General features: G+C 38.8%; 1 protein-coding gene across 3 annotated transcripts in view; it reads right to left on the bottom strand.

Annotated features, from left to right (window-relative positions):
* Nucleotides 1–25075, bottom strand: part of LOC119491452 (cell adhesion molecule 2-like) — a 168559-nt gene that overhangs the window by 35974 nt on the left and 107510 nt on the right. For 2 of the 3 annotated variants that reach the window (XM_037775531.1, XM_037775532.1), the window contains exon 2: nucleotides 18746–18772. The exons of the other annotated variant lie outside the window; for it this stretch is intronic. In XM_037775531.1, coding sequence (XP_037631459.1) covers nucleotides 18746–18772 — 27 coding nt within the window. The remainder of the gene's footprint in view (nucleotides 1–18745; nucleotides 18773–25075) is intronic. 3 annotated transcript variants of the gene reach the window in all.

Genomic DNA, 25075 nt, shown 5'->3' with positions numbered 1-25075 from the left:
AGGCAACGAAAATGTTACGATTAACTTTCATGAACTGAAAACACACTGTGAAAGGGTTAAAGTTATAAGATGAAAACACGGACAACTCCCAGACCGGACAACGCCGTGATAACAACCTGTCAATCACAAGGTAGCCACGCCCTAAAGCCTCCCCTGCTTAATGGTCCATTTGTCTCTAAATGGGACCATAATTTACTAAATGAACATCACGCTGTATTGAAGAAGACTTGAAACTAGCGATTGAGACCATAAACTCATGTTTACAATGTTTACTGAGGTAATAAATCAAGTGAGAAGTAGGGCCATTTTCTCACAGACTTCTGAATTCTTTTTGCAGCCAGAGGAGAAAGACTGCAAGTTTAAGGCACTTGTGCATTGGCTTCACTTTTCAGACCCGGAGGTTGCCCACTGGCAAGAACTAAACAAAACTGCCATCACAAACAAACACTATTTATTTAAATTTACTAATCTCTCTCTCTCTACAATGTGGGGAAATGGAATCAGGGTCGAAAGTTCTATTTACAACCATGAAAAGCAAGCAGGCTAAGAAACTGAACTAAGTGACGGCTTCTGTCTGTCTATCAATCTCCTCCACTCCGTTTCAGTACTACGGACAGCGCCACACCTACACACGCACACCCTTATTTAGCCACACTCATTTCACAGCACAAACGGCCACTTGTTTAGCTGTTATTATGCAACATATCCTCATATAACAGTTTGTATATCTTATGAAAAGTTATTCCTCATTTTTCATGCTTTGAATGAAATATGAATGTCCAGCAACACGTGACACACGTGTCAATTTCCACTACAGACTTTTCAAAATAAACTTCCATCTTCACAGGAAAAAGCTTGGTCAGATTTAGGCAACAAAACCACTTGGTTAGGTTTAGGAAAAGATCGTGGTTTGGGTTAAAATAACTACGGATGTGACGTAACTTAAGTACAGAAGTTATGTGACAAATAAATCAACGTGGACTTCTGGTTTCACATGGGATAAGAACACCGTCTCACCGTTTTGTTTACCCACCCATCCATCTCGACCTCCTCCCTACATGGCGTTTGTCCCTCTTTATACTTCCTGGTTCACAATTACGTGGATAACATACAAATTGATTTTGTGGTATATATATATATATATATATATATATATATGAATTACAGTGCATTACTTTTTGTAGGTATAGATATGAACGGTGTGAGAACAGCCTGTATTATGTTATTACCTCCGCCAAGGCCAAAGGCCTAGGAAGGAGGTTATGTTTTCACCGACGTTGGTTTGTTTGTTGGTTTGTTTGTTTGTTTGTCTGTTTGCAGGATTACTCCAAAAGTCTGCGATGGATTTGAATAAACTTTTTTTGGAGGGGTGTGGTGTGGCACAATGAAAAATCCATTAGATTTTGGTGGCGATCCGGATCATGATCCGGATTCAGGAATATTTTTAAGGATTCCGATCAGCCTAAGCATTTAAACCACAGGGTATAACACACAAGTGCTCTCCGAGTGCAATTCTAGTTGTTTTTGTTTTCATGTCACGAGAAGTAGCGGATATACTCAAATAGGTACCGGAACGCAGGCACTGAAAAACCAACAAGTCCTGGACCCGGATCCGGCACAAATTAAGCCCTATTTGTGTTTGCTGTAATGCATGAATATCATGAAGTGCTATAGTAAAAGAAAAATTCAATATGTGATAAATCACATCTCTCTCCCTCTTTCTCTTTCCAATCCATCTTCCCTACAGCTTTCCAGAAAGGGAGGTTAAGATTAAAAACATGAAATGATGAACACTGAACTGAAAATGAACTCATACATTAAAATTTAAATTAATCAATTAAAACCTTTTTATTGTTTGATTTTTGTGTGTATGTGCTTTTAATCAGACCATTTCCAACATCAGCCTGCTTATGGGTCTAAACCTTAAAGCTAGAATTGGTCCCATGGCAGTGCTTTCTCCTTTCACAATGTTTTTTATGACGGTCAGATGGATCTGAGAGCTGCTGTTTTTTTTTTTTTTTAGTGCGAAAGCAAAGAGCCCACTCCAGTGAAAGCTGAAACTGGCAATATCACCCTGAGCTGGGAGATTATGGTTCACATTCAGGTGGGCCACCAGCACACTGATCATCAGTCACAATGTCAGCACACATGAGATTAGTCAAGTTGTTTGCTGTGCTTCACACAGTCAGAATGCTGCTGACGCATCTCTCCACTGTGACATTAACTTTCACACAGAATCAAGTGACACTGCCTCATGAATCAAATATTTACCTGCACAGCTGAAATTAGGTAGAAATGTAAATGGGGGGCAGAGGATAGCATCTTCATTGCAAAAACAAATATTTGATGATTAGATTTTAAAGGGGAACCACAGAAACAGATGTCTGCTAAAACGCAGAAGTAAATATCTGCCCTTCATCACTATACATTTTAGTGTGGGATGAGGTCTGTGCAGCAGGTGTAGAGTATAAATATGAATACAGATGTTCAGAATGGCTGGCTGTTGAGTGTGCATTAACGATAAACTATTTCATTTCATCTCAACCAGCCTCTCTTCATGCTGCTGTAAGAATGCAGCTCAGACCGTAGCCTGATGGAATCCGAGTCTGACAATATTAGAAGCCAAGAATATGATACTTAGGTTATTGATTTTGAGAGTCTTGTGGGCTGGGTAGAAAATGTGAATATGAGGGAGATAGAAATCTTTATGACTGTACTTAAAAGGGAGGATAAAGAGAGGTAGCTGATGAATGTAAATGGATTGCTTTATTATTATTGATGATGTGGAAATCTTTTGGTTCCGTTTTGATGTGATTCTCATGGAAAATCACAGCATGCTGGGAAACCAGGTCTGAAATCTGGATCATTTGAGCACCGTGTTGCATATATAATTTAATCGACTCGTCTAATGACCACTGATTCAGGGCATGAGGTGAAAAATACGAGGAACATCTCTGTTGAGAACAGAGAGTTAGTGGAGGAAGAATGAGCCGTACCACCCCAAAAGCCTTTCTCAGTTTCAGCTGACTGCACCAAATAATGGAAAGCAGTGCCTTGATGAATGGCTGGAGAGCAGTCAAGCACACCACTGCAGAATAAACTGTAAACTGCAGGCAGGATAAAAAGAAAACAAATAACTCAGAAAATAGTTCAAGAAATAGCCGATGCCTCCATTAATTATGGAATGCTAACAATTATTAATTTTCATATGAAATTAATTCCAGGCAGTTAATCAAACCACAGGTTCACCTCTGGTGCTTGATTTTATGAGGGCTTCTTTGCAAATAGAGATGTTGGAGGTGCTGAGCTCCCTTCTGCATGCTAATGGGTCATGGCAACGCCATACAGTGCTTGCCAATGACAACATGCCATATAGTAACATGCGTCTTCAAATCCCTTATGTGTCCACACTGAAAACTGATGCCTGAAATTGATTTGCTGGTATTGCAATGTAAAGACTGCCTATACTTTTAGGTCCAAGCAATACTTACGAAACACAATTTCAAGAAGGTTATTTCAATTATGCCACTAAAACTAAATGGTTAAAAAAAAAAAAAGAATGCAAATACTTATGACACATTTAAACATAATTCATTCCCAAATAGTCTGAGAAGTTCTCTTGCAAAAAAAGCAGTAATCTGTGATTGATTTACACATAAAATGACTTTAATCTACACAATTTTCCATGTTTTGAACAGAGATTAAAATTGACCTTGAATCTCAGACAGCCCGTATGTCAATTCTGTCATTATTTCCATGGCTGTCTGTAAATTATTGCTAAATCTAAAATAAAAAAAACACACACCAAACCGAACCTATTTTTAACAAAAAACATGAATCCTCATTTCCTGTACACAGTAAATGCTGTGAAGCTGAAAAGTGAAAGTTTGGAAAAGAAAATATAATAATAGTACTCACAAAGTATTTAAATAGACAATATACTCTTGAGAACATAGTAATTAATCACTGCAATTGCTGTGACTTGACAAAATTGTAATTAATTGGCTAACTCTAAACGGCGTGGCCTATTTGCCAGCATGTTGGGAGAAAAGGAAGTTGAACATCCGCAGTGTATAAATATTCCATTTAATTAAAACATGAAGCCTCTTGTGGCGTGCATTCCTTGGTGGAGGGAACAAGAAATAATGGAGCTTGCTGTCTCCCATGTGAGACAAATACAGACAGCTCTCAGTTCCAACTCAGTGTGAAGTTTCGTAAAAGCGTGGCTTACATTTTGCTCTCCACATCCTGTTGGATTCCCAGTGTTACTCCTCTTTTACTTGTGTTGGAATAAATAATCCTCACTTTGCTCAGTCCCTTCCTCCACAAGAACTAATATACACTTTCACATATGACTCATCTACCAGTTCAGCAGACATTTTACCTATACTAAAAGTATTCAGAGGTCACATAGGTTGTAACACCAACTGTTCTCCTTCGTAAATAACTCCAGGACTAATGGTCGAGTCCCATATTTTACAATCCAGTATAGCCTCCTCTGAAGACACGCAACCTTGATTCAACCTTTCTTACTAACTAAAGACCTACAGTATATACCCATTGCTAAGATGTGTGCTCTTCAATAAACATATATTTGAAAAAGGTCAACAATAAGATTTTCTCCAGCACTGAAAACATCCCACTCAAATGTATGAATCATTTTATATGAAAGCAGATACAGATGAAAGTTGAGCTTCTCTGGGAATACTCCAAATAGTTTTGAAACAAAACTGAGTTTTCTATAGATGACCCGGATTCCTTCACCTCTTTAGTTACAGTACATGTGGTAAACAACGGCTTGATTCTGGGACCAGTTTTATTATCATTGCATCATACATTACTGTCACACAGATGTTTCTTTCTAGTGTTACTTGGCAGCTCGATATGTCAGTAAAACCAAGTTGGCTATTTTACACCCTGTTCAGCTCATGTCCTGAGCCAGGCTATTATTATACACTGTTCGTAGCTATGAAAAGTAATGCACTGTCATTTGTATATATCCCACAAAATCAATTCGTATGTAATCCACATAATTGTCAACCAGTATAAGTATAAGTATAAAGAGCGACAAACGCCTTATAGGGAGGAGGTTGGGGTGGATGGGTGGGTCAAAAAACACTGGACTTAGGCCGAGGAGACCACTGTATGTATCCGAGGTGAAACCAGAAGTCAACGTTGATACATTTTCACGGAACGTCCGCACTTAAAGGGACTATTTGTAACTTTTTAAGCGTATAAATGTAGCGGGTCGCCACACATGCGCACTCGCATATGCGCGTTCGCGTGTGGCCGCTGCCTCTCCTCCTCTGCCTGCCTGCCTTCACTCAGAGAGAGCGTGCGTTCTCAGCTCGCTCCACCTCTAGACGTGAACGCGCGCTCACTCCACACTGCAGAAGAGTTAGTTTAGCTCTGAGAATATCTAGTGAATGTACAGTGGACGTTTGTGCAGAAATAACTGCTGCAGCTCCTTCAGACCAACAGAGGTTTGCCATGTCTTGTGAAGTGACGGAGCTCCTCAGCTAGTAACGTTATCGTCTCGTTACCGACCGGGTGCCTGTGTCTCCCTGCTCTCTCCGACTGCGGGCGGAGAGAGCAGGGAGACACGCTGCAGAGCCCCGCTGCCTCAGCCTGCGCTGAGGCAGTAAAAGCCAACACTAAGATCAGATCTAAATCATGTTCATGGAGAGACCTTCGTCTGGTCAGCTAACATTACTGCCAAGCAGCTTAAATATAGAGTGATATTGTGGTTTTAGCTGACGTGTGTCGCCTCACTGTTTTGAGCGATGCTCGTTCATGTCTATGTAGAGCGAGCAAGCGCGAGCTCGACGCTGACTTTCGTTGATTTCACAGCCACGGGTGTCGCTGTTAAGAAGCATTTCTGAAAGTTACAAATAGTCCCTTTAAGTTATGCCAACTCCGGATTTATTTGAACCCAAACCATGATCTTTTCCTTAACCTAAGTAGTTTTGTTGCCTAATCCTAACCAAGTCCATCTTTTCCTAAACTTAACTAAGTAGTTTTGTTGCCTAATCTTAACCAAGTCCATCTTTTTCTAAACTTGACGAAGTAGTTTTGTTGCCTAATCCTAACCATGTCCATCTTTTCCTAAACCTAACTTAGTTTTGTTGCCTAATCCTAACCAAGTCGAGCTTTTCCTAAACTTAACTAAGTAGTTTGTTGCGTAATCCTAACCATGTTGATCTTTTCCTAAACCTAACTAAGTAGTTTTGTTGCCTAATCCTAACCAAATCAGTCTTTTCCTAAACCTAACTAAATAGTTTTGATGCCTAATCCTAACCAAGTCCATCTTTTCCTAAACCTAACTAAGTAGTTTTGTTGCTTAGCCTTACAAAGTCGATCTTTTCCTAAACTTAACTAAGTAGTTTTGTTGCCTAATCCTAACCATGTTGATCTTTTCCTAAACCTAACTAAGTAGTTTTGTTGCCTAATTCTAACCAAGTCGGTCTTTTCCTAAACCTAACTAAATAGTTTTGATGCCTAATCCTAACCAAGTCCATCTTTTCCTCACGTGAAAAATGACACGTGTGTACATGTGTTGCTGGAGGAATAACTTTTCATAAGATATACAAATCGTTGTGGATACGTGCCTGGACTACACATCTCAGAATATCCTGTAGGTAAACTCTGACAAAGCTGAATTTCCTGTCATTTCAGCTGAATGCTTTTCAAAACAGCTTATGACCTTCAATACAAGTATAAAGTGTTGGATGACATTCATAATTTTGGTCCAGTGAAGTTTTTCTCCAATATCCTGCCAAAATGAAATTGCTCTACTAATGCGGAGAGTCATACATTTATATCTTTTATACATAACTTTTATATCTTCTTGTTTTATACCTGTCATTCCCTCTACCGAAGGTCTAAGGATAGAGAATGTTGTATGCTGTACAGATAAAGCCCCTTCAGGCAAATTTGTGATTGGGCTGAATAAAATTGCCTTGACTTCCTTATCTGTTTTAGCAAACAAGCAGACAATCGGTATAACATCGAGCCAGGCTTTTGGCCAGGACTAAGTGAAGGAGCCAGATTACACCCACTCTGGCAACCGTTCATTTTTTTTAAACTGATGTCAAGATTTTATTGATAACTTTTATGGTTTGTCAAGGCCTCGCCCTCAGCTATGTCTCTGACCTTTTGGCCCCTCATGAGTCAGAGTGCAGCTTTAACACCACAGGCAGGGCTCTTGGCAGTTGCTAAGTCTACTCTCAAGATGAAAGATGACTGGATTTCACTGTCAGGACACCAAGGCTGTGAAATGTCCTGCCAGACAAGCTCAGACTGCTAAATCAGCATCACCTCTAAAATTCTATCGGAACAAAAAGGCCTTTTCAAATTCAAATTGTTTTAATTGCTTGTTTGGCAGGCACTTTTTTACTTCTGTTTGCATAAATAGTGGTAATTGCATCTGCAGCAATATTTGAAGTACCCATGAACACTGTTTCTAATGCTGTTGCTAGAACAATAAGCACTGTTACATAAAGTATAAAATGTGGTAAAAGCAACTGTGTGAGGTAGAGTAGGTCTACAATATAGCCACTCTGACAATATTAGATATGTCAAGGGAAATAATTACTGATTAATGCATTAATTCAGCTTTTCTTTGGTAATTGTTTCCTAGTATTTTCCAATAATGTTATTGAAGAGGGACATGAGAGCGAGCAGAGGGAACTGAGAAAATTTAACACAAGACAAATTCAAATCTGTGAAGCCAGTGTATAAATGACTTCCAAGTTATGCTCAGTTGTCCACTTATAACCACCTTACCAGCCCATTCCAGGATGCTTTTATCTTTTATATCCTCACATTGCTGCAAACAACAGTATCCTGAAGTTATAATGAAATCCAGGTGAATCTGTTTCAATCAAACCGGCCTCTGTGATAAAATCCTTTTTATTTTCGCCAACTTGGGAGCCTTAACAGTGGAAATGTGCTGGGTTTAACTGGCAAACATGGGGGTGAGGGGGTGAAACTACACAAAATACACAAAACATTTCTTTCTGTTTGAAGAAAATCTAACTTCACACAGTTTTTTAGTGCTGCAGCTTGGTTGAAAAACACATCTATATTTGAATAGTGCCACAGCATTGGTTTCAGTTTCCTCTTGGACTGAAGAGCCCAAATGCTTTCCAACTGTAGTACTAGTACAGCTCTGAAACTATGTATGTTTAAATATAGTATGCTCTTGTAAATAAAATGTTTACTTTTTGGTATTAAAGTAGGAAGTACTGGTGATGTGGCACCATTTCAATAATGCCCTTGTAAAGTATGCACTGCATATAAATGCTTGCTAGTTACTCAAGGTGGTCAGTAAGTAAGGGATAATATACAGCGAGCCGTCATTGTTGTGAAATAAACCCCTTCAGGGCGATGCAAGACCGGCAAGTGCGACACCGCCCTGTCTGGGTTTATTTCACAACAATGACCAGCTAGCTGTACATTATCCCGCTTATTACACGGCTACTTACTTAAGAAATCTGTATTTTGACACAAATATGGTCCACCAGAGTCCGACATCAGAACTGTGGCCATAGCAACGGTCTGTTATACATAGCAACGGTCTGTTATACATAGCAATGGTCTGTTACAGACTGTAGAATGCCGTGCTTGACCAATCAGAATTGAGTATTCAACAAAGCCGTGTAATAAATATAGATACTGTACTTTCATTCCTGTATGTTGGTATTTTATTGTGGTTATATTGTCTGAAATAAATAAAACCAACACTTCCAAAGATTATATTGCCGTTATACATCACTAGCTGAAAATGAGGTTAAGATATATCACTTGATGTGAAGTTCTTAGGTCAAGTATAGGTGTACTTTGCTCTACAGCACTCTTTTGTTCCTTTGAACTTCATAATTACTCACTGACATGGAATTTAAAAAATGAACAAATCTACGGCAGATCTCCTGAGCCCTACGCTTTGATTCAGCATCATTAATAGGGCACTGACAGATGTGTGTGTTAACACAGAGCCAGACTGGATTCAACAGTGATAGTCTCAGTTTGTTCCTATAAAGACTGTTAATATGACTGTCAGCTTTTGTTCGTGGTGTTTGTTGTTGTGATTCCTCTCTTACAGAAATGCACACCCTAAATAGAGGCCTGGGGGCTGTTTCACAAAACCTAGATGTCGGATTAAGCCGAGATTTTCCAGTTATCCTGGCTCAATTGACTTGGTTTCATGAAAGCAGTGGCACATTACAGTAGTTACCATGGAGATTTATTGTGTGCAGCTAGCCTGCTCCAGACCAGGCTAACAGCCAGGCTTGATTAATCCCGGTGCCTTATCTGTTCAGTCAGCATTCACTCCAATCAGGAACCACTGTGTTTTTTTTACAGTTGTTCCATTATGTTATGTATATACTGTATTTTGCCTTATTTTTATTAGCCTGCATTAAAATATGGTATTTTAATGCAGGATAATACAAATGAGTACTTAACTGAATAAATATTGCCATTCAGTTAAACACTGTTATTATTTTAACATTGTGACCATTCCTTTATATTTTTATAATTATTCGTGTGATAGTCATTGTTACGGTTATATTGTATTTATGAAGACTGCTATTCATATTGTTGTTAGGCGTTTGATGAATATATTATTGCAGTTGTTGGCTGATGAAGTTTGCTGGACCAACAACTATATAGCGTACTGTACATCCATGAAACAACAGGGAGAGGACACCATAATGCTTTTTGACCTTTTATTGTGCTGGTATCACTTGTCTGCTGGGAGAGAAAGAAATAACAATGATTAATACTTAGGTTGTATTACAGACATGCTTACAGTGTAGATTGAAATGATCACTTCTCTTTCTAATCCCCTCAGTTTGTATTTTTAAGCATGTGCTGTATAGACATCTGACAGTTCGTTCATTATCCGTAACCCATTTATCCCATTCGGGGTCGCGGGGGGGCTGGAGCCGATCCCAGCTGAAATTGGGCGAAGGCTACACCCTGGACAGGTCGCCAGACTATCACAGGGCTGACACATAGAGACAGACAATACATGTATATAAAATAATAAAAAATAAGAATCAGATTAAAATGAAAGGAAAGCTTGTTTGTTTCATTCATATTCATTCTAACAGCATCCTCTGCTTTGGAGCTGCTACATTGTGATATTTGATGATGGTTACAGTCCTGGATGATGCTGTGTGAAATTTATTGGGGGGTTTCTAATTAACCCACTGAATGGGGGTGGGGGAGGGGGGTCATTTGCCGACAATGCTCTTATCGGGCATATATATATATATATATATATGTATATATATATATATATATATATACAGTATGATACACTGTGCACAATTCCTGCTTTGCTAATTGATATGTGTTTTACAGAATTCACAAACTGTCAGATATCTATACAGCACACACTTAAAAAAATAAGGAGTTGGCAGAGGTGAAAATCAGATATCAAAGAAAGAAGTCTATTCCCTGATACACTTATCACCTCTGCATTGATTTATTTAGAAAGAGTTGACGTTTTAAATCACAAAAAAACCTGCAGGACTTGGACCTAGGCATTGAGATAAAAAGAAAGACATTGAGGGAAATACAAAGAGACGTAAGTGATCATTCCATTGCACACTGTAAGCATGTATGTAACGCAATTTATTAATCATTGTTATTCTTTATAATAGTCGTAATATTCTAGCATTGTGGATTAGTGGCTGTAGCTTAATTAATCTTCATGGTAAATTTCCTGAATAGTATATTAACTTCCACTGCTCACTATTAATGCAAAGTGACAGGTAGCTCCTTGAATGGTATAATTATAACAGTTTCACTTAACAGCAGCTGTTAGTAAATATATTCAAATATTTTTAGGCTACTTACACATTCAGTCGGTCCACTATTGTTTGCCACGTTTTCTCTGTTTTATTACAGCGTCTTTTTTACATATATGCTTCACTTCCTCGTAATCTTCCATAAGTAGATGTTGATTACTGGGTTTAAAGTATGTGGTACATAGTTACTCTATTTCAGCATTAGTAAATCTATGATGGGCCTTGTGGTCTGTTGAAGAAAGGCGTGAACGTGCATCTATCTGAATTACTTACACCTGGATCAACCTAGTCGCACCTCCTCAGGCTGGCTTGGCCAACGTGAAACGTATTAAGCCAGGATGCACTGACTAGCCAGCCTCGCTTTTCCTGTTATCCTGGATTTCTTAATACTGCTTTTGTGTAACAGCCCTCTGGGTGAGGTGAGGGTAATCTGGGTACGTTGAGGATAACTAGTGAAAATTGAATTTGAGTAGTTCTCAAGCCCGAACTTGATACAGCAGCTCAGACAGACCCGTAATCAGCCCTGAGAGTGTCTGTCTCGGCCTGTCCAGATAATGGCTGCCTGTCACATGATTCTCCACAGCAGTATTGATATTATTGCTCAGTATACCATTTATGTGGTCTTCCTGCCAAAACTAACAACACCGCTCCCTCAAAGGGAGTCTTTGATTAATGCTGACCCTTCTGCAGAGGACTACTGAAAATGAATACACACAACCCTCCATTCTAAAACAATTAAACCAGTTCACACAATGGTTCAAGAAACCTACTCAACTGAGCCATCTCTACTCTCTGTAGTTCAAGAATTCTTAGTGTCTAATTATTATCATACTTTAATGTATGAATTACAGTTTTTTTATTTTTTGTTTTTTACAATCACTAACATCATTTTCTTTAATCCGTAGTCACATTTTCAAAACTCTAAACACAATAAACACAACATCCACCTGTTGTGGACCCTATTAACACAATTCATGTTGTTTTCACAGAATATGCAGTCTAACACATTTCTAAATGCAAACATTTTCTTTGCATACAAGCTTAACCAATATAGATCTTTCTGGTCTTATTTACAAATGCTTGCACACAGCATGCCAGAAATGAAAACCTAATGTTCAAAACCTGAAATATACTGTATATAGAGCCTCTACTTCTGCAGCAACAGCAGCTCAACAGCTATACTGAAACAGCTGATAAGCATTTTGGAATGAACAGATCATTGAAACATTGAGAAATAGCTTATTTACTGTAAGTTGTGTGAAATAGGCTACCAGGGGTGGATAAGACATGCCAAGCATTTCTATCCAAGGTTGCATAGCGAGAGACGACATACAGTAAGATGTGATGTGGGCGAGAACATATGGCCAAATGCTGAAGATCATACAGATTAGATCTGTACATTCTATCAATTGAAGATGAATCATTCACTTTCAGAGAGCATGCTGCCAGAAATGCACACGTTCGACACCTAACAAACACATGTAGAGTAGTTTACAATCAAAGGAAACTGAATGATAAAAACAATGGAGACAATGGAGTAGAAGCGTTGCTGGGTCTTTGTGGTAATCACATACAGGTGCTCTTTGGATCCTTCAGGTGTGTTGTGCTTATTCAATCTTGTGAAGGGCTCATTGCATGGGTGGAATATGGTCTCAAAAAAAGTACAAAATGCAAGTCTCCCTCGAAAATAATCCAAGGCACACTGTAGTGTTTGAACAAAATTTAAATGCCTTTATTTTACATTAGCATTTTAAACCATTTTTTCCATGTAAAATGAAGGCATTTTAATTTTGATCAAACACTACAATGTGCCTTGGTTTAATTTTGATAAAAACAATGGATTTCATGTTGTCTATTGTATGCAGGTAGATCTGAAACATGAAAAGTAATGCATGTTTTATAATGCCATCAACTTAGTTAGTATTTTGAAAGTTGTCTTGCTATGATTCACTATGTTCCTCTTGCATAGAAAACATGTGCTGTACTAGTGTTTTGAGATAATTATTTGATATTGAGTCGGGTTTGCCTTGTTTTGATAGAGTTAGTGTATGTATTTGAAATGTAGAGCTGGTATTTAATGAACAAAATGTAGTTTTGAACAAAAAAAATACTATTTGGTTAATTGTGTGATGAAGGTGTGTTGCTGTGAGTAAGTGTCTAGGAAGTATAGGTACATATAAACGCTTGTCAGCAAATGTAAAAAAAATAATGCAGTATGTGCATATTGGATAAAATGTCAAAACAAGAAGAGTGTCTTGTATTCACGGCAGCTCTGCCTCTAGCTTATCTGCTGGTTAGAAACAGAAAGCTAAACTGAAGTTTTTCATCACATTAATATTCCATACTGTATGTTACTGGAGTGCACCAACGCTCTCTTTCAAACACAGCATGTAAACAACATGTTCCATTCACTGGAGTCCAAATAAGACCACTTCTGAATATTCAGGCTAGATGTTGCCAGTATGCAGAATACTAATGCATGCAAACCCCTTATGTGGTTACTGTCTGTCGCAATAGTCTTGAGATTGCAACAGCTTTGTTAGTAGCTGCTACTAATTGCTTATTTATTTGGGGCATATGATGGAATATGTAAAGCTTTATGTATGAGTAGGGCAAGTGATGAAATTATACCAAAATGACGAAATATATCCGTTTATTTGAACAAAACAAGAAAAGAAGATACGATCAATGCAAAACCTCAGATTGCAACTAAAACGTTAAGAAGTTTAAAGAGAAATTTGCCACTTTGTATGTGGTTACATGGTAAATGGAGTCGATTGAAGCAATAAATTCCTCAGTGCGTGCTATATTGATTGAGAAACCTACAGTTACCCAGCTGCAAAGTCTGTTCTGTATACCAGTGACGTGGCAGTGACGTTCTTGCTATACGGAAGAACTACAGAGTGCTACTTCAGCTTTGGTAGCTGTGGGGTGCAAATACTACAATGTTCTTTTCGCTTGTGTTACATTTCCATCAGCGAAAACGGCATCCCAAAATATGAGTGCAGAGGATGTTATGGACAAGGATTTTTACAGTGTAGATTTTACAGTGTTTTGACTCTCTTATATTCAGCCGTATTTAGCTGGAGAGAGGCCGCTCCGATCGAGGGTGCTGCTGCAGAGGGGAAGATATGGCCGGCTGGGACCCTCTAGAACCTGAGCTGCAGAGAGCAAACACCGACCGGTGGAGCCTTTGCTCAGATTTCCCTCCGAAATCATTCTGCTGTAATGAATGTCAGCAAGGGGAGATTTTGTTGGATGCTGTCGCCGACGACAACCCAAAGAGAGCGAGCCATGTGTTTTCCTCCTCACTGGTACAGAGGTGTGCTGGAGATCTCCTTCAGGATCCCCGAAGAAAAACTGGAAAAGACGACCAGGACCAGCAGGGTGATTTATGTCATTGGATTTTGCTAATTTAATGGTCTGCCTCCGTAGAAGGAGTGAGAGCCTCCGCCGAGCCGCTGTAGCGGGGCAGCAGCTCAGCGGGCAGCCAGCACGACCGAGAGAAACAGCGGGGGGAAACAGCGTGAAGAGGCGGCACATCTTACTCTGTGAATTAAGGATTTATTTTGACCAAAACTAGAATTGCTGATTGTTGGAACAGTGGAAAGACTAACTGACTAATGGTTTTGGTGAGTTTTATTTAGTTCATGTTCAGTTCAATGAAGTGTGTCTTTCTATTTAGTCTCTCTTAGTTTGGTGACAAACTTGAATTCAGAAGGTGTACTGTTGTATTCTTCTGTTTTGGTATGAGAATATTTCCTTTATTGACGCTTTGTGAGTTTATTTAGTGTATATACAGTATATATCAGACGTAGCAATCTCGCTGCTCACGCGCAATGCATCCTGGTACATGTAGGCCCAGCCGGCACGGCTCCGCAGCAGAAGAGATCAGCTTCCTCGGTCAATACAGCATGTGGACTACATTTACCATCAGCACTGATTGGACTTCCACATAAAAAGTGGTGAAATTTCCCTTTACGGTTCATGTACAGTATATAGGCCTAAACTACATCCATTCATACAGGCATTATAAAAGGTAGAATATGCAGAGATGATGCAAACAGCATGATGAATGTGACCACACCGTCATTTAAATAATATCTGCATATAATCTGCTCGCTGACACATTCATTAACTACCTTAAACTTTAAGTGTTGATAAAGGAAATGCTTTGAAAGTGAATGGTTATGAGAGTAGATAAGACAGGCTGCTTTCTTTCATCCACTGGCCCGTGAAGTAACCCCATCATATCTGATTGTTTTCACCTCGACTGACCTTTTCTGAACAGTCTTAAGGGGAGAAACATGGGCAAAAACATATTTCATGTAATTTATTTCTATGACAGAAAGGTCATACGTGTCACCAAAAACAATCATTTACGCTGACAGTGTAATTTAAGCCCTACTGGTTCAACATCAACAGAAACGCTTCTCGTATTTATGGCAAACCTGCTGATCTGAGGCACTCAATAAGCTGTGCCATTTTAAAAGCCATCAGCCTAGTTGATTGGGGAGATTTAAGCAACTATTTAAGGGCAGCAGCTAATTAGCACTAAATCTAGATCTGATCCATTAACTGCAGCTAATCTTTAAATTACCTGTCCAAAGTGATCCATGTTTGAAAACTGTGCAACTACTTCCAACTTAGTCAGCTTTAGATAATGTCACAATTTAAAATCAGCAGGGAACATTTGAAATCTTACTATACAGGCCCTCCAACATGCAATTCATTCAGTCATAGAAAATCCATATGTAATTATGGTAAAAGCAAAGGCTGTGATTACTTTTGTACTCCTTGTCACTCTCTTTCGCGCCCCATTTGCATCAGGCAATAAAGTAAAAAATGCACAGAGGCTGGAGGAGACAAAATATGTCACTCATGAACATTTTTTTGATTCAGATGCAATCCAGCTGCACTTTTTTATCTCAACTGCTGTTTTCATTCCAGGTGCAAATGGCTCCTGGTGGGGTTTTTGCCAAATCTAATATGAATCTTTCTTGCATTAAATGTGTTTGTGTGGAATCTTATCAAGACACATTCGACTGTATGCATCCTTTATCTGCACTGGGATTATAGTGCTTTTCTACAATGCTTCCATCAGCTGTAAACAAGAACAGTTCACAGCAGATCAGGCAGACACAATGCAGCGATGACCTACCATACGACAACAACTGTGTATCTCTGCATTGTATTCATAGTCGGCAGCGATAGCGTGATCTTAAATGATGCAGTCGGTTGATTGAGCCGTTACAGAGCCCGATGAAGCCTGTTAGAGAGGAAATAACCAAGACGGAGTGAGCTGTCTGTCAGCTTTACCCTCCATCAAAAAGGACATTTGGTGCCTGTTACTGAGTAGCACCTGAGCAAAAGTGAACCTCCCTCGACTCAGAGGTGGTACTAAGCGCCGGCCTCCCCTGTGATTTGCCACAGTGGGGGAGGGACGGGGAAGGCAGGGGGTGGACAATCCACAGAACTGGCAATAAATATCCCAGCTGGGGGAAACTCTTAGCAGTGTTTTTTTTTTCTGCTGTGCAGGAAGAGGGAAAGTGGCAATACATCAGCTTCAGAAAGTGGGTCAGAAATACTGTACTGTCTCCAGGTGAAACAGGAAATTACACGTTCAACTGGTGTTGTTTACACCGCTGAACATGTGATGTGCTCAAATGAACTTTGGGATTATGTTTTTTTTTGTCAAATCCTGGTGCTTGTAAACTACATAATGACAAACAAGGGGCAAGACAGACAACAACAACTGCTCCCAATAGGGATCCACCCAACTCTAGAGGACTGCCAATAGACTGATTAATGCTTTAATTGATGAGAATTCAGTGGAACATAAGCTTGATAGTGATTTATGCTGCATATTTTTTTTGCAATAACCACAAGTATGGATTTTCTTTAAAATGTTGAGGAGCCAAGAGGTGGGAATGAATGAGATTAGTAAATTACTACATGCTCTTCAAATGTTACTTACGAAGAAGATATATGCATTCTTGTTCCACCTCTACAAAGCCTGCTGAATAATGTGGTCAGAAATATGTTTTATATTCAATGAAACCTGTTCACACTGAGAATCCTTGCCCTGTAAATGTATTGTATCGTAACCTCTAACAGAAATGCTGCTCAATTCACATTCAACCTGCCTGAATATACCCTTTATAATGGTTACATAACACAATTGGACTCTACTACTACTGTTAGAGTTTCTGCATTTTCTCCCATTAGACAAACCCCCCCCAAACTATTAAAAGTTGCCTTGCTACTTTAAGCTGAAAAAACATGAGTTTGGGATGGATGTCAATGGAATGTTCTCTCATGAAGCAGTTTATCATAACTCTCTTTAAACAGTACATATTTTCTCTGCACTGGCACCAGTCAAAGCATCGCTTCATCTGCTCAGGTGAGTCCTCAGCGAGTAAATACATCTCAATGTAAGGTCTCACTAAGTGAACCCAGAGGCATGTTTTCCGTTATACTGACAATTGCCAGGATGATCTTTCTCCCTGGCTTCTAGGCTTTACTTTTTTTTTTAACAGTTACACCACAAATGATACAGCAATTATTAGCATGCAACAGGAAAGCTGATAAAAACCCATTAATCAATATTCAAGACTGATACATGTGGTTATATTCATTATCTTTATCGCTATTAATGAAAGTTATTAACCGTAATTGGAGCTGAAAGTGCTGTCGGAACAGGCTTCTCTATGTTGAAGGAGATTCCAGAGGTGCGGATGCTGAATGTGTATCTTCTGTTAATTAAAAACTAGCCCACTAATTACTTCTGTAATTAGAAAACAGTGCATTTTCCAAAAGGTTTCATTCATGAGCATTAACAATATTAATCAGTGGCTTTGGCTGAAGTCATGTCCACAAAAAAATGAACAAAAGAAACAAAAAAAACCAACAAACAAAAAGACTGGCCTAAGTAATGCGTGAGCACATGATATTAGTAAGTACATAGGAAGCTAGATTTCACGCAGAATCACTGTAAGACACAGGAAAGACAACAGTACAGGACGCTCCTCAAATTTCAAACTGGTCAATTGTACAACCAAAGCAAAACAAATCTGAACAATACACCAGTAAGAGCACTAACAGTGACATCAATAGCAGGCAGAGTCACTAGACTCTGGGGTATTGATGTTAGGATGCAAGTATCAGCCAGCAAGAACATGAGCAATAACAGAAGATGAATATCCAATATGAAAGGAAGAGAAATGGTCTGTGAATCATCAAATATTCTGTAGCAGGATATTTTTTCTCAAAAGGTAGAAGATATTCGTGGGTGGGCAGCCAGAAAGAAAGAAGAAACACCCTAAGTGCTGGATCAGTGCTTAATAAATCTGAAAATTACAATTTATTAGGCAATATATCAGATTGAATGGCAATGATGTGACTACCTACACCGCCAAATATCAGGACAAAACATGAATTAGGCTACTGAAGGGCAGCGGTAAAGTAAAAAGTCTGAGAAGCAGGCTTGTGACCAGAAGGTCTCCAGTTTGAGTGCACAGTATGTCTGAGAAAATCTGGGTTGGGAAAGCAAATGAGAAACACTCTCCTCCCTCATCTACCGCTGAGGTGTCCTTGAACCGGGAGCAACCCCCCAGCTGCTCCACTGGAGCTGCACAGTGGCCAAATAGAGGAAAAGCATGACTGGGTGAGGCGGGCAGCTCCCTGGTGTGAACATGTGAATCTATACATATGTGAAGCAGGTTGTATCTGAGAAACAGCGAGCATGTTCAGCAAACCTCTCCCGGAGAAACAAAGGTTAAAAAATGCCCTAAAAAGCTTTGCAGAAAGCAGCGTATGTTAATGCTTCCCGGACTCTTGGGGGAGATAAAAGGGCGATCCAAACATTGTTTATTGGGAACTGTGTGCAACATAAATCATTTGCCAAGAAAATGGAGGCAATAACTCACCTTTCGCTTTGCTTTTTGTCCCAGCCACTGATAGCATGAGGGGGTAAAGCAAGGAAACAGCAGGTTAGATAGCTAGTACAGTATGAAGGAGTAACATTGATAGCATGAGGATTATTTGCTCTACCCATGGTGACAGGAAGTATATGATTAAATGTTGTGAATGTGGAAATGTAAGTATAGTCAGTATTCATTTATACCATGCCGTGCCATGACATGAAATGTTAGAATTTAACATCAATCCAACATTGCAACGACAGTAGAAAACATGAACACAAATAACAAGCTTAGTCATATCATTGACTATTTAACATCTTCAAAACAGGTATCTGTATTCTGTAGCCGGTAGTCCATAGAATATGATTATAGTTATTTACACACAACTTAGATATTATGTTTCTGCAGATTCTTTCACAAGTATTCTCTCATATGCCCTAAATGATACAACTTACTGTATGATAAAATAGAGAATAAGCAACCAAACAGTATTAAGCAAATAGTAAGTAGTAAACTTAAACCTGAGTTAATGAGACATGGAACTACATACCAGGTTAACGGTACCAGTATTGAAAATGTCTCTGACACAGTCAAACATGCTGAATCGAGTACATCTCTACCAGTAAGATTATTCAACAGGTTACATTTCAGTGGATAAACCTGTCTGCAGTTTGGTTCCATTTACGTTCCACAGTGAAATCTTATCTTTGTGCATTAATAGGAGAAACTGTAGTAATACAACCAATATTGTAAATGGAGTTTTTAAAAAAAAAATATCCTCAGGTGTGCCTCTGTATTAGTTTGTCTCGTCTTTGCCTGTATAAGATTCCTGTGTGTCGTGGGTAATAAAGAGTGCTACATGGATGACATATTTTGGTAGGCCAACCCAAAAGTAAGCATCTCACAGGTTCCCTTGACAAAAAGCCAATGGGATTTTTCCATTGGGTTTTGGATTATTGCAGAAAATAAGCTCTGTGGCAAACAAACGTTTATGATACTTACAAGTTTTGTTCAACAAGATAATCTCCACAAATTAGCACCACTTTTATGATTTTTGAAGAGTAAATGCAATCATCAGAAGTAAAACGCTAACGTTAGGCTATAAACGAACTACACCAAGGTCGCATGAGCAGGAGTATACACAACGAGGCTGTAAAGGCAGATAAGTCAGCGTCAAGTTATGTCGTAGAACAAAATGTTAAAATCTCTTCAACGTGTGTTTACCACAGACTTTACTTCAGGCGTTTAACTAAAAACCCATAGACTTCCATACGAGGGAACCGGAAGTGCTAAAATACTAACTCTTTTGCGGGTTTTAGGACTCATTCCAGTAGCACTCTATTATTAAATCTGCTTCAGCTTTGGATCAAGAATACTGATTATCACCATGTAATGTGTCATATAGCTAAAGGATCATGGGATATTGCAAGTAATCCAAACAATTAAGTGCTGTAAAATTGTTTATTCGCAACAGAATTTGTAAATCTTTCCCCTTACGGACTAATCACTGACAGTGCCTGGGAGGAATTCTACTCAATAACTTTCAACTTTCACCTCCTGTGCGAATTACACACTACTCAAAGGTAACATGGCAGATTGGTAAACAATTTCCTTTCATCATCACTCCAGAGACAGGCGCTTTGTTTGTCTCCACTGTAACTGGCTACATAAGGTGCGTTGCTTTCTTTCAGGTAGAGACACTTGGTTAGGTGTAATGGAAGACAGAACGTTGCTACCAGGGATTCAGACTGGAGGAGATTAACAGTAGATTTACCAGCACAATTTTTGAAAAGGACTCATTGCATAAACTGCAAAATCAGCACTGAATGCTAATCCGAAGTAGAACTGTGCCCAACATTAGACAAATCACCACACACCACAGAAAAGGCCCAGTTCCAGACACATTTACCACCCTCCAACCTAATATACTACTGTACTACTACACTGAAAACACTGTTGAGACAGAAGAGTTAAAGCAATGGCTTTTTAATGCGCAAAACCTTGTCAAAAGAGCTGAGGTGCATTGACTTTTTGTTCACAAGAGGAAACGGCTAACCTGCTTACCTGGAGCAAAGATTATAGGATTGCCTATTTCTAGCCCCAAAAACAAACAAACAAACAGACAGAAGTTAAACACTAGGAAAAACATCAATATTCACATTTGGATTTCCCCAGGTCACAAGATGAGAGGAGGAGGATCAAACAGGAAACCACCCACCACAAAGGTGACATGTTTGTGTCTCTGTCTTTGTACACACACACACACACAAAAAAAAAAAAAAAATCATGGAAACACTATAGACTTCATGAGAATCCTCTCGAGGATTCATAGCGGACAACATCCGCCCCAGATGTTACACATTCACAGCACACATCACAAAAACAGAAAATTGTATGAAGAACTCACTGCTGGTCTTCCTGCAAGATCTTGCCTGTTAAAGTATATCTGTGAGGTATAGGAGGTTATAATAATTTACAGCTCACATCTGATTTGTCAGGGAATGTTGATGAGATTTTGCATGCAGGATCTGTAGTTAAGGTGGTTGGTACATTAAAAAAAGGTGTGTTTCCATGCATCCATAAGTTGTCATTTCTGCTGTGAGAGGGCACTATCGAAAAATAAAATAGGAATTTAGCATTATTTGTTTTATTTTATCAGATATTTATGTGTCTATATTGGGGCTGTCAATCGATTAAAATATTCAGTCGTGATAAATCGCATGATTGTCCATAGTTAATCGAGATTAATCGCACAATTTTTATCTGTTCAAAATGTACCTTTGTCAAGTATTTAATACTCTTATCACCATGAGACTGGACAAATATTCTTGCTTTATGCAAATGTATGTATATATTTATTATTAAAAATCGATTAACAACACAAAACAATGACAAATATTGTCCAGAAACCCTCACAGGTACTGCATTTAGCATTAAAAAATATGCTCAGATCATAACGTGGCAAACTGCAGCCCAACAGGCAACAACAGCTGTCAGTGTGTCAGTGTGCTGACTTGACTATGACTTACCCCAAAACTGCATGTGATTATCATAAAGTGGGCATGTCTGTAAGGGGGAGACTCGTGGGTACCCATAGAACACATTTTCATTCACATATCTTGAGGTCAGAGGTCAAGGGACCCCTTTGAAAATGGCCATGGCAGTTTTTCCTCGCCAAAATTGAGTGTAAGTTTGGAGCGTTATTTAATCTCCTTCTGCTAGTATGACATTGGTTGGTATCAATGGATTCCTTAGGTTTTCTAGTTTCATAGGATACCAGCATCTTCACTCTAGCTTTAAAACTGAGCCCCCTACAACCTAAAAATTGCAAGTTGCATTAATGCATTAATGAAATTAGTGGCGTTAACGAATTTGTGTTAATGCATTATTAGTGCGTTAATATCGTTTTAACTTTTAACAGTCCTAGTCTATATGTCTTGTTTTTCCTTTTTCTTTTTACAATTTGGCAAATCTGCAATTTACTAAATGTTTTCATCTATAAATTACCGTACAGCGATACACATTCATAGAAGAGTGGCTTGACATTTTTCTATTTTTTTCTGCATTTCTTTTGTTCACCCTGCATGAAGCCTCTGACAGAGCTGTAGCAGCTGAAGCAGGACTGGAGGTTTTTCCTTAAAAAGCTTGACCAAATCTGCACCGACTGGGGGTCGCACAATGTGCTGTTTCTTGTGGACTCAGAGGTTGACTGACAAGAGCACTTCTCGGCTCCTCAAGAAATAAGCTCCTCTTGTAGTATTTACCTCTCTTCCACCTCCGGTCTACAATGCATTGTGTGCTGACACATCCTGTCTATTATGGGAAATGTCTAACAGCTAACAGGCCGTCGTTCCCTTCCAGCTGCTGGCGCCGGTGACATTGTTCACACTCTGCACACCTCATTTGTTTCTGTTGCTGTCAAGGGTAATTTTTGGCTTCTTACCATCTTTCTGCTGCTCAAAGTTGCATCTGTATTCAACATGCTCATCAATGCCGCGTTCATGTGTTTCCCCGCTGATATTTGAGAACTGCTCGGCATCCATCATAAAAATAATGACATTTTTGCAGAGAAGGCTATTTGAGAGGCACGGCTCTGTATGTGTGTATGTGTGTTTACATGTTGGTACCTTCAGTATTATGTAAGCTGAAAGATTGTCCTTCAATCTGCCTTTTTTCTCAGTAACCAGCCTCCACAAGGCCAATTCTACACGTAACATATCGATGCATTTCTTTTACAGCCATGCCAAACATTCAATACAAATAGTGATCACATGCTCATTACAATACCCACAGCTGGTGGAATAAAGTCTTGTGGAAAGAAAGTACTATTTCTGACTTAAAAATAGGTCAGTGTTAATCTGAAGTCTGCAGAAAGGACAAAATGTTTATCTATAAAAATAGGTCATTTCTTTGTGATCCTCGAACAAGCTCTTATTTGATGAGGAAGCTGGGTAGACTTTACAAGTAACGTATGCCATTCTATTATCTAATGGAAAATTCATTGTTTTTGACACTCATTAATCTTTCTGTATGCTCCCAAGCCTGCGCCTCTTCCTATTTTCTCCTTACGTGGAAGTTATTAATCTCTGACTCCCTCTAAATTTAATAGTGTTGACAAAGTCAGACACCATGATAAGATTCTCCTTGCTGTGAACTGGAAATGTTTGCGAGCACACGGTGAGCATATCAATACATTCTATCTGAAAAGTATAACGCGTTGACATTCCTAAGAGGACTTTCACTGAAAATCAATAGCAGGGCACATAACAACACATTTCTCTGTAAGAATGTCAATGTGTTTAACACATTTATCGCATGGTTAAATGCATGAGTGCATTTAATAAATCCAACACTGCATAGGAATACTGCAAACATCTACCTGTTCCCCCGTGTTCATGTGATTACCTGACCTGAATACATTAAGTTACAGCCTTTATTGTAATAAAATAAAAAATAAAAAACTATGGTTTTCATCTATTAAAAAAAAAGAGCCCAATCAACTCTGTTTTTGAGAGAGAGGCTGGAGCAGCTCCAATGTCAACACATGGAGTATTAGTTTTGCACCTGTAATTTGTTAGTGACATTCCAGGGACTCAAATATCGTCTTTGTCTGCTGTTTTAAACAAAGCATTTCTCAGCTGTTTTTATTCTAATCAACAACATGATACTATTAGTGATTATCTGAGGCAGTGCAAGGGTGAACCAGTGACATTCATTCCGTTATATTAGCTTGGACAGACAACATGTGGAGAGCAGTAGCTAATTAACACTCCTGAACATTGTTCATCACTTAAAACCTCCTACTGATTCTTTCAGGGGTTGTTTAGTGAACAATCAGTGCTAAATGTTAAAGAAATCATCATTAGATGATTCAGAACAAAATACAAAAAGGATGATACAACAGTGTGTCACTGCAGGTTATGAATGCAAAGACTAGTCATTACAATGGCCTATTTTAGTTATCCTTCATAGCAGCCATGACCCTATCAGTCTTTCATGCCCACTGCTCTAAAGTTTAGAACACTAAAACATGTATTTGTCATTTTGCCATAGTTTAAAATATTCTGTTAATTTGCTTTCTGGAAAACAATGCATCATTACTGATTAACTCAACGTATTCTCATTCAACAGTTCGTATGATATCTTATGAAAACGTTATTCCTCTTTTTTCGTCCGTTTTCCCTACGCATGTCCAGCACCACGTTTCAATTTACGCTCCTTACACGTTTACAGTCTTTTCATAATAAACTTCCGTCTTCACAGGAAACAACTTCCTTAGGTCCAGGCAAGAAAACTACTTAGTTAGGCTTAGGCAAAAGATTGATTTGGTTAGGATTAGGCAACAAAAATACTTAGTTGGGTTTAGGAAAAGATCGTGGTTTGGCTTAAAATAACTGGAAGTGGCGTTACTTAACTAGCAAGTTACGTGACGAAGAAATCAAAGTAGGTATTGGTACTGGTATTTTTTTGACCTAACCATCCACCCCGACCGCCTCCCTACGCCGCATTTGCCGCTTTTTATATTTCCTGATTCCCGATTATGTGAATTACACACAAATTTGGATATACACGAATTACAGTGCATTACTTTTCGTAGGTATAGCTAGAATCAGTGTACGAGAACAGCCTGATAAGTTAAGTTGGCATGAATAATATACTTCGATAAACTAGTTTTTTTTAACAATACTGTTTCACTGCCTCATCATTGAGATTCAAAAATGCACTTGCCGTTATGACCCAAGTATGACAAATGGTAATGTTGGTTCAGAAAAACACTCAAAATAACATATTTTATACATATGCCCAGATACAGTATCATGCCTCAAATGATCTCTT

The sequence above is a fragment of the Sebastes umbrosus genome, chromosome 7, assembly GCF_015220745.1.
Source record: "Sebastes umbrosus isolate fSebUmb1 chromosome 7, fSebUmb1.pri, whole genome shotgun sequence".
Taxonomy (NCBI): Eukaryota; Metazoa; Chordata; class Actinopteri; order Perciformes; family Sebastidae; genus Sebastes; species Sebastes umbrosus.
The sequence above is the reverse complement of the archived record's forward strand: the minus strand, read 5'-3'. Positions and strand labels throughout refer to the sequence as shown.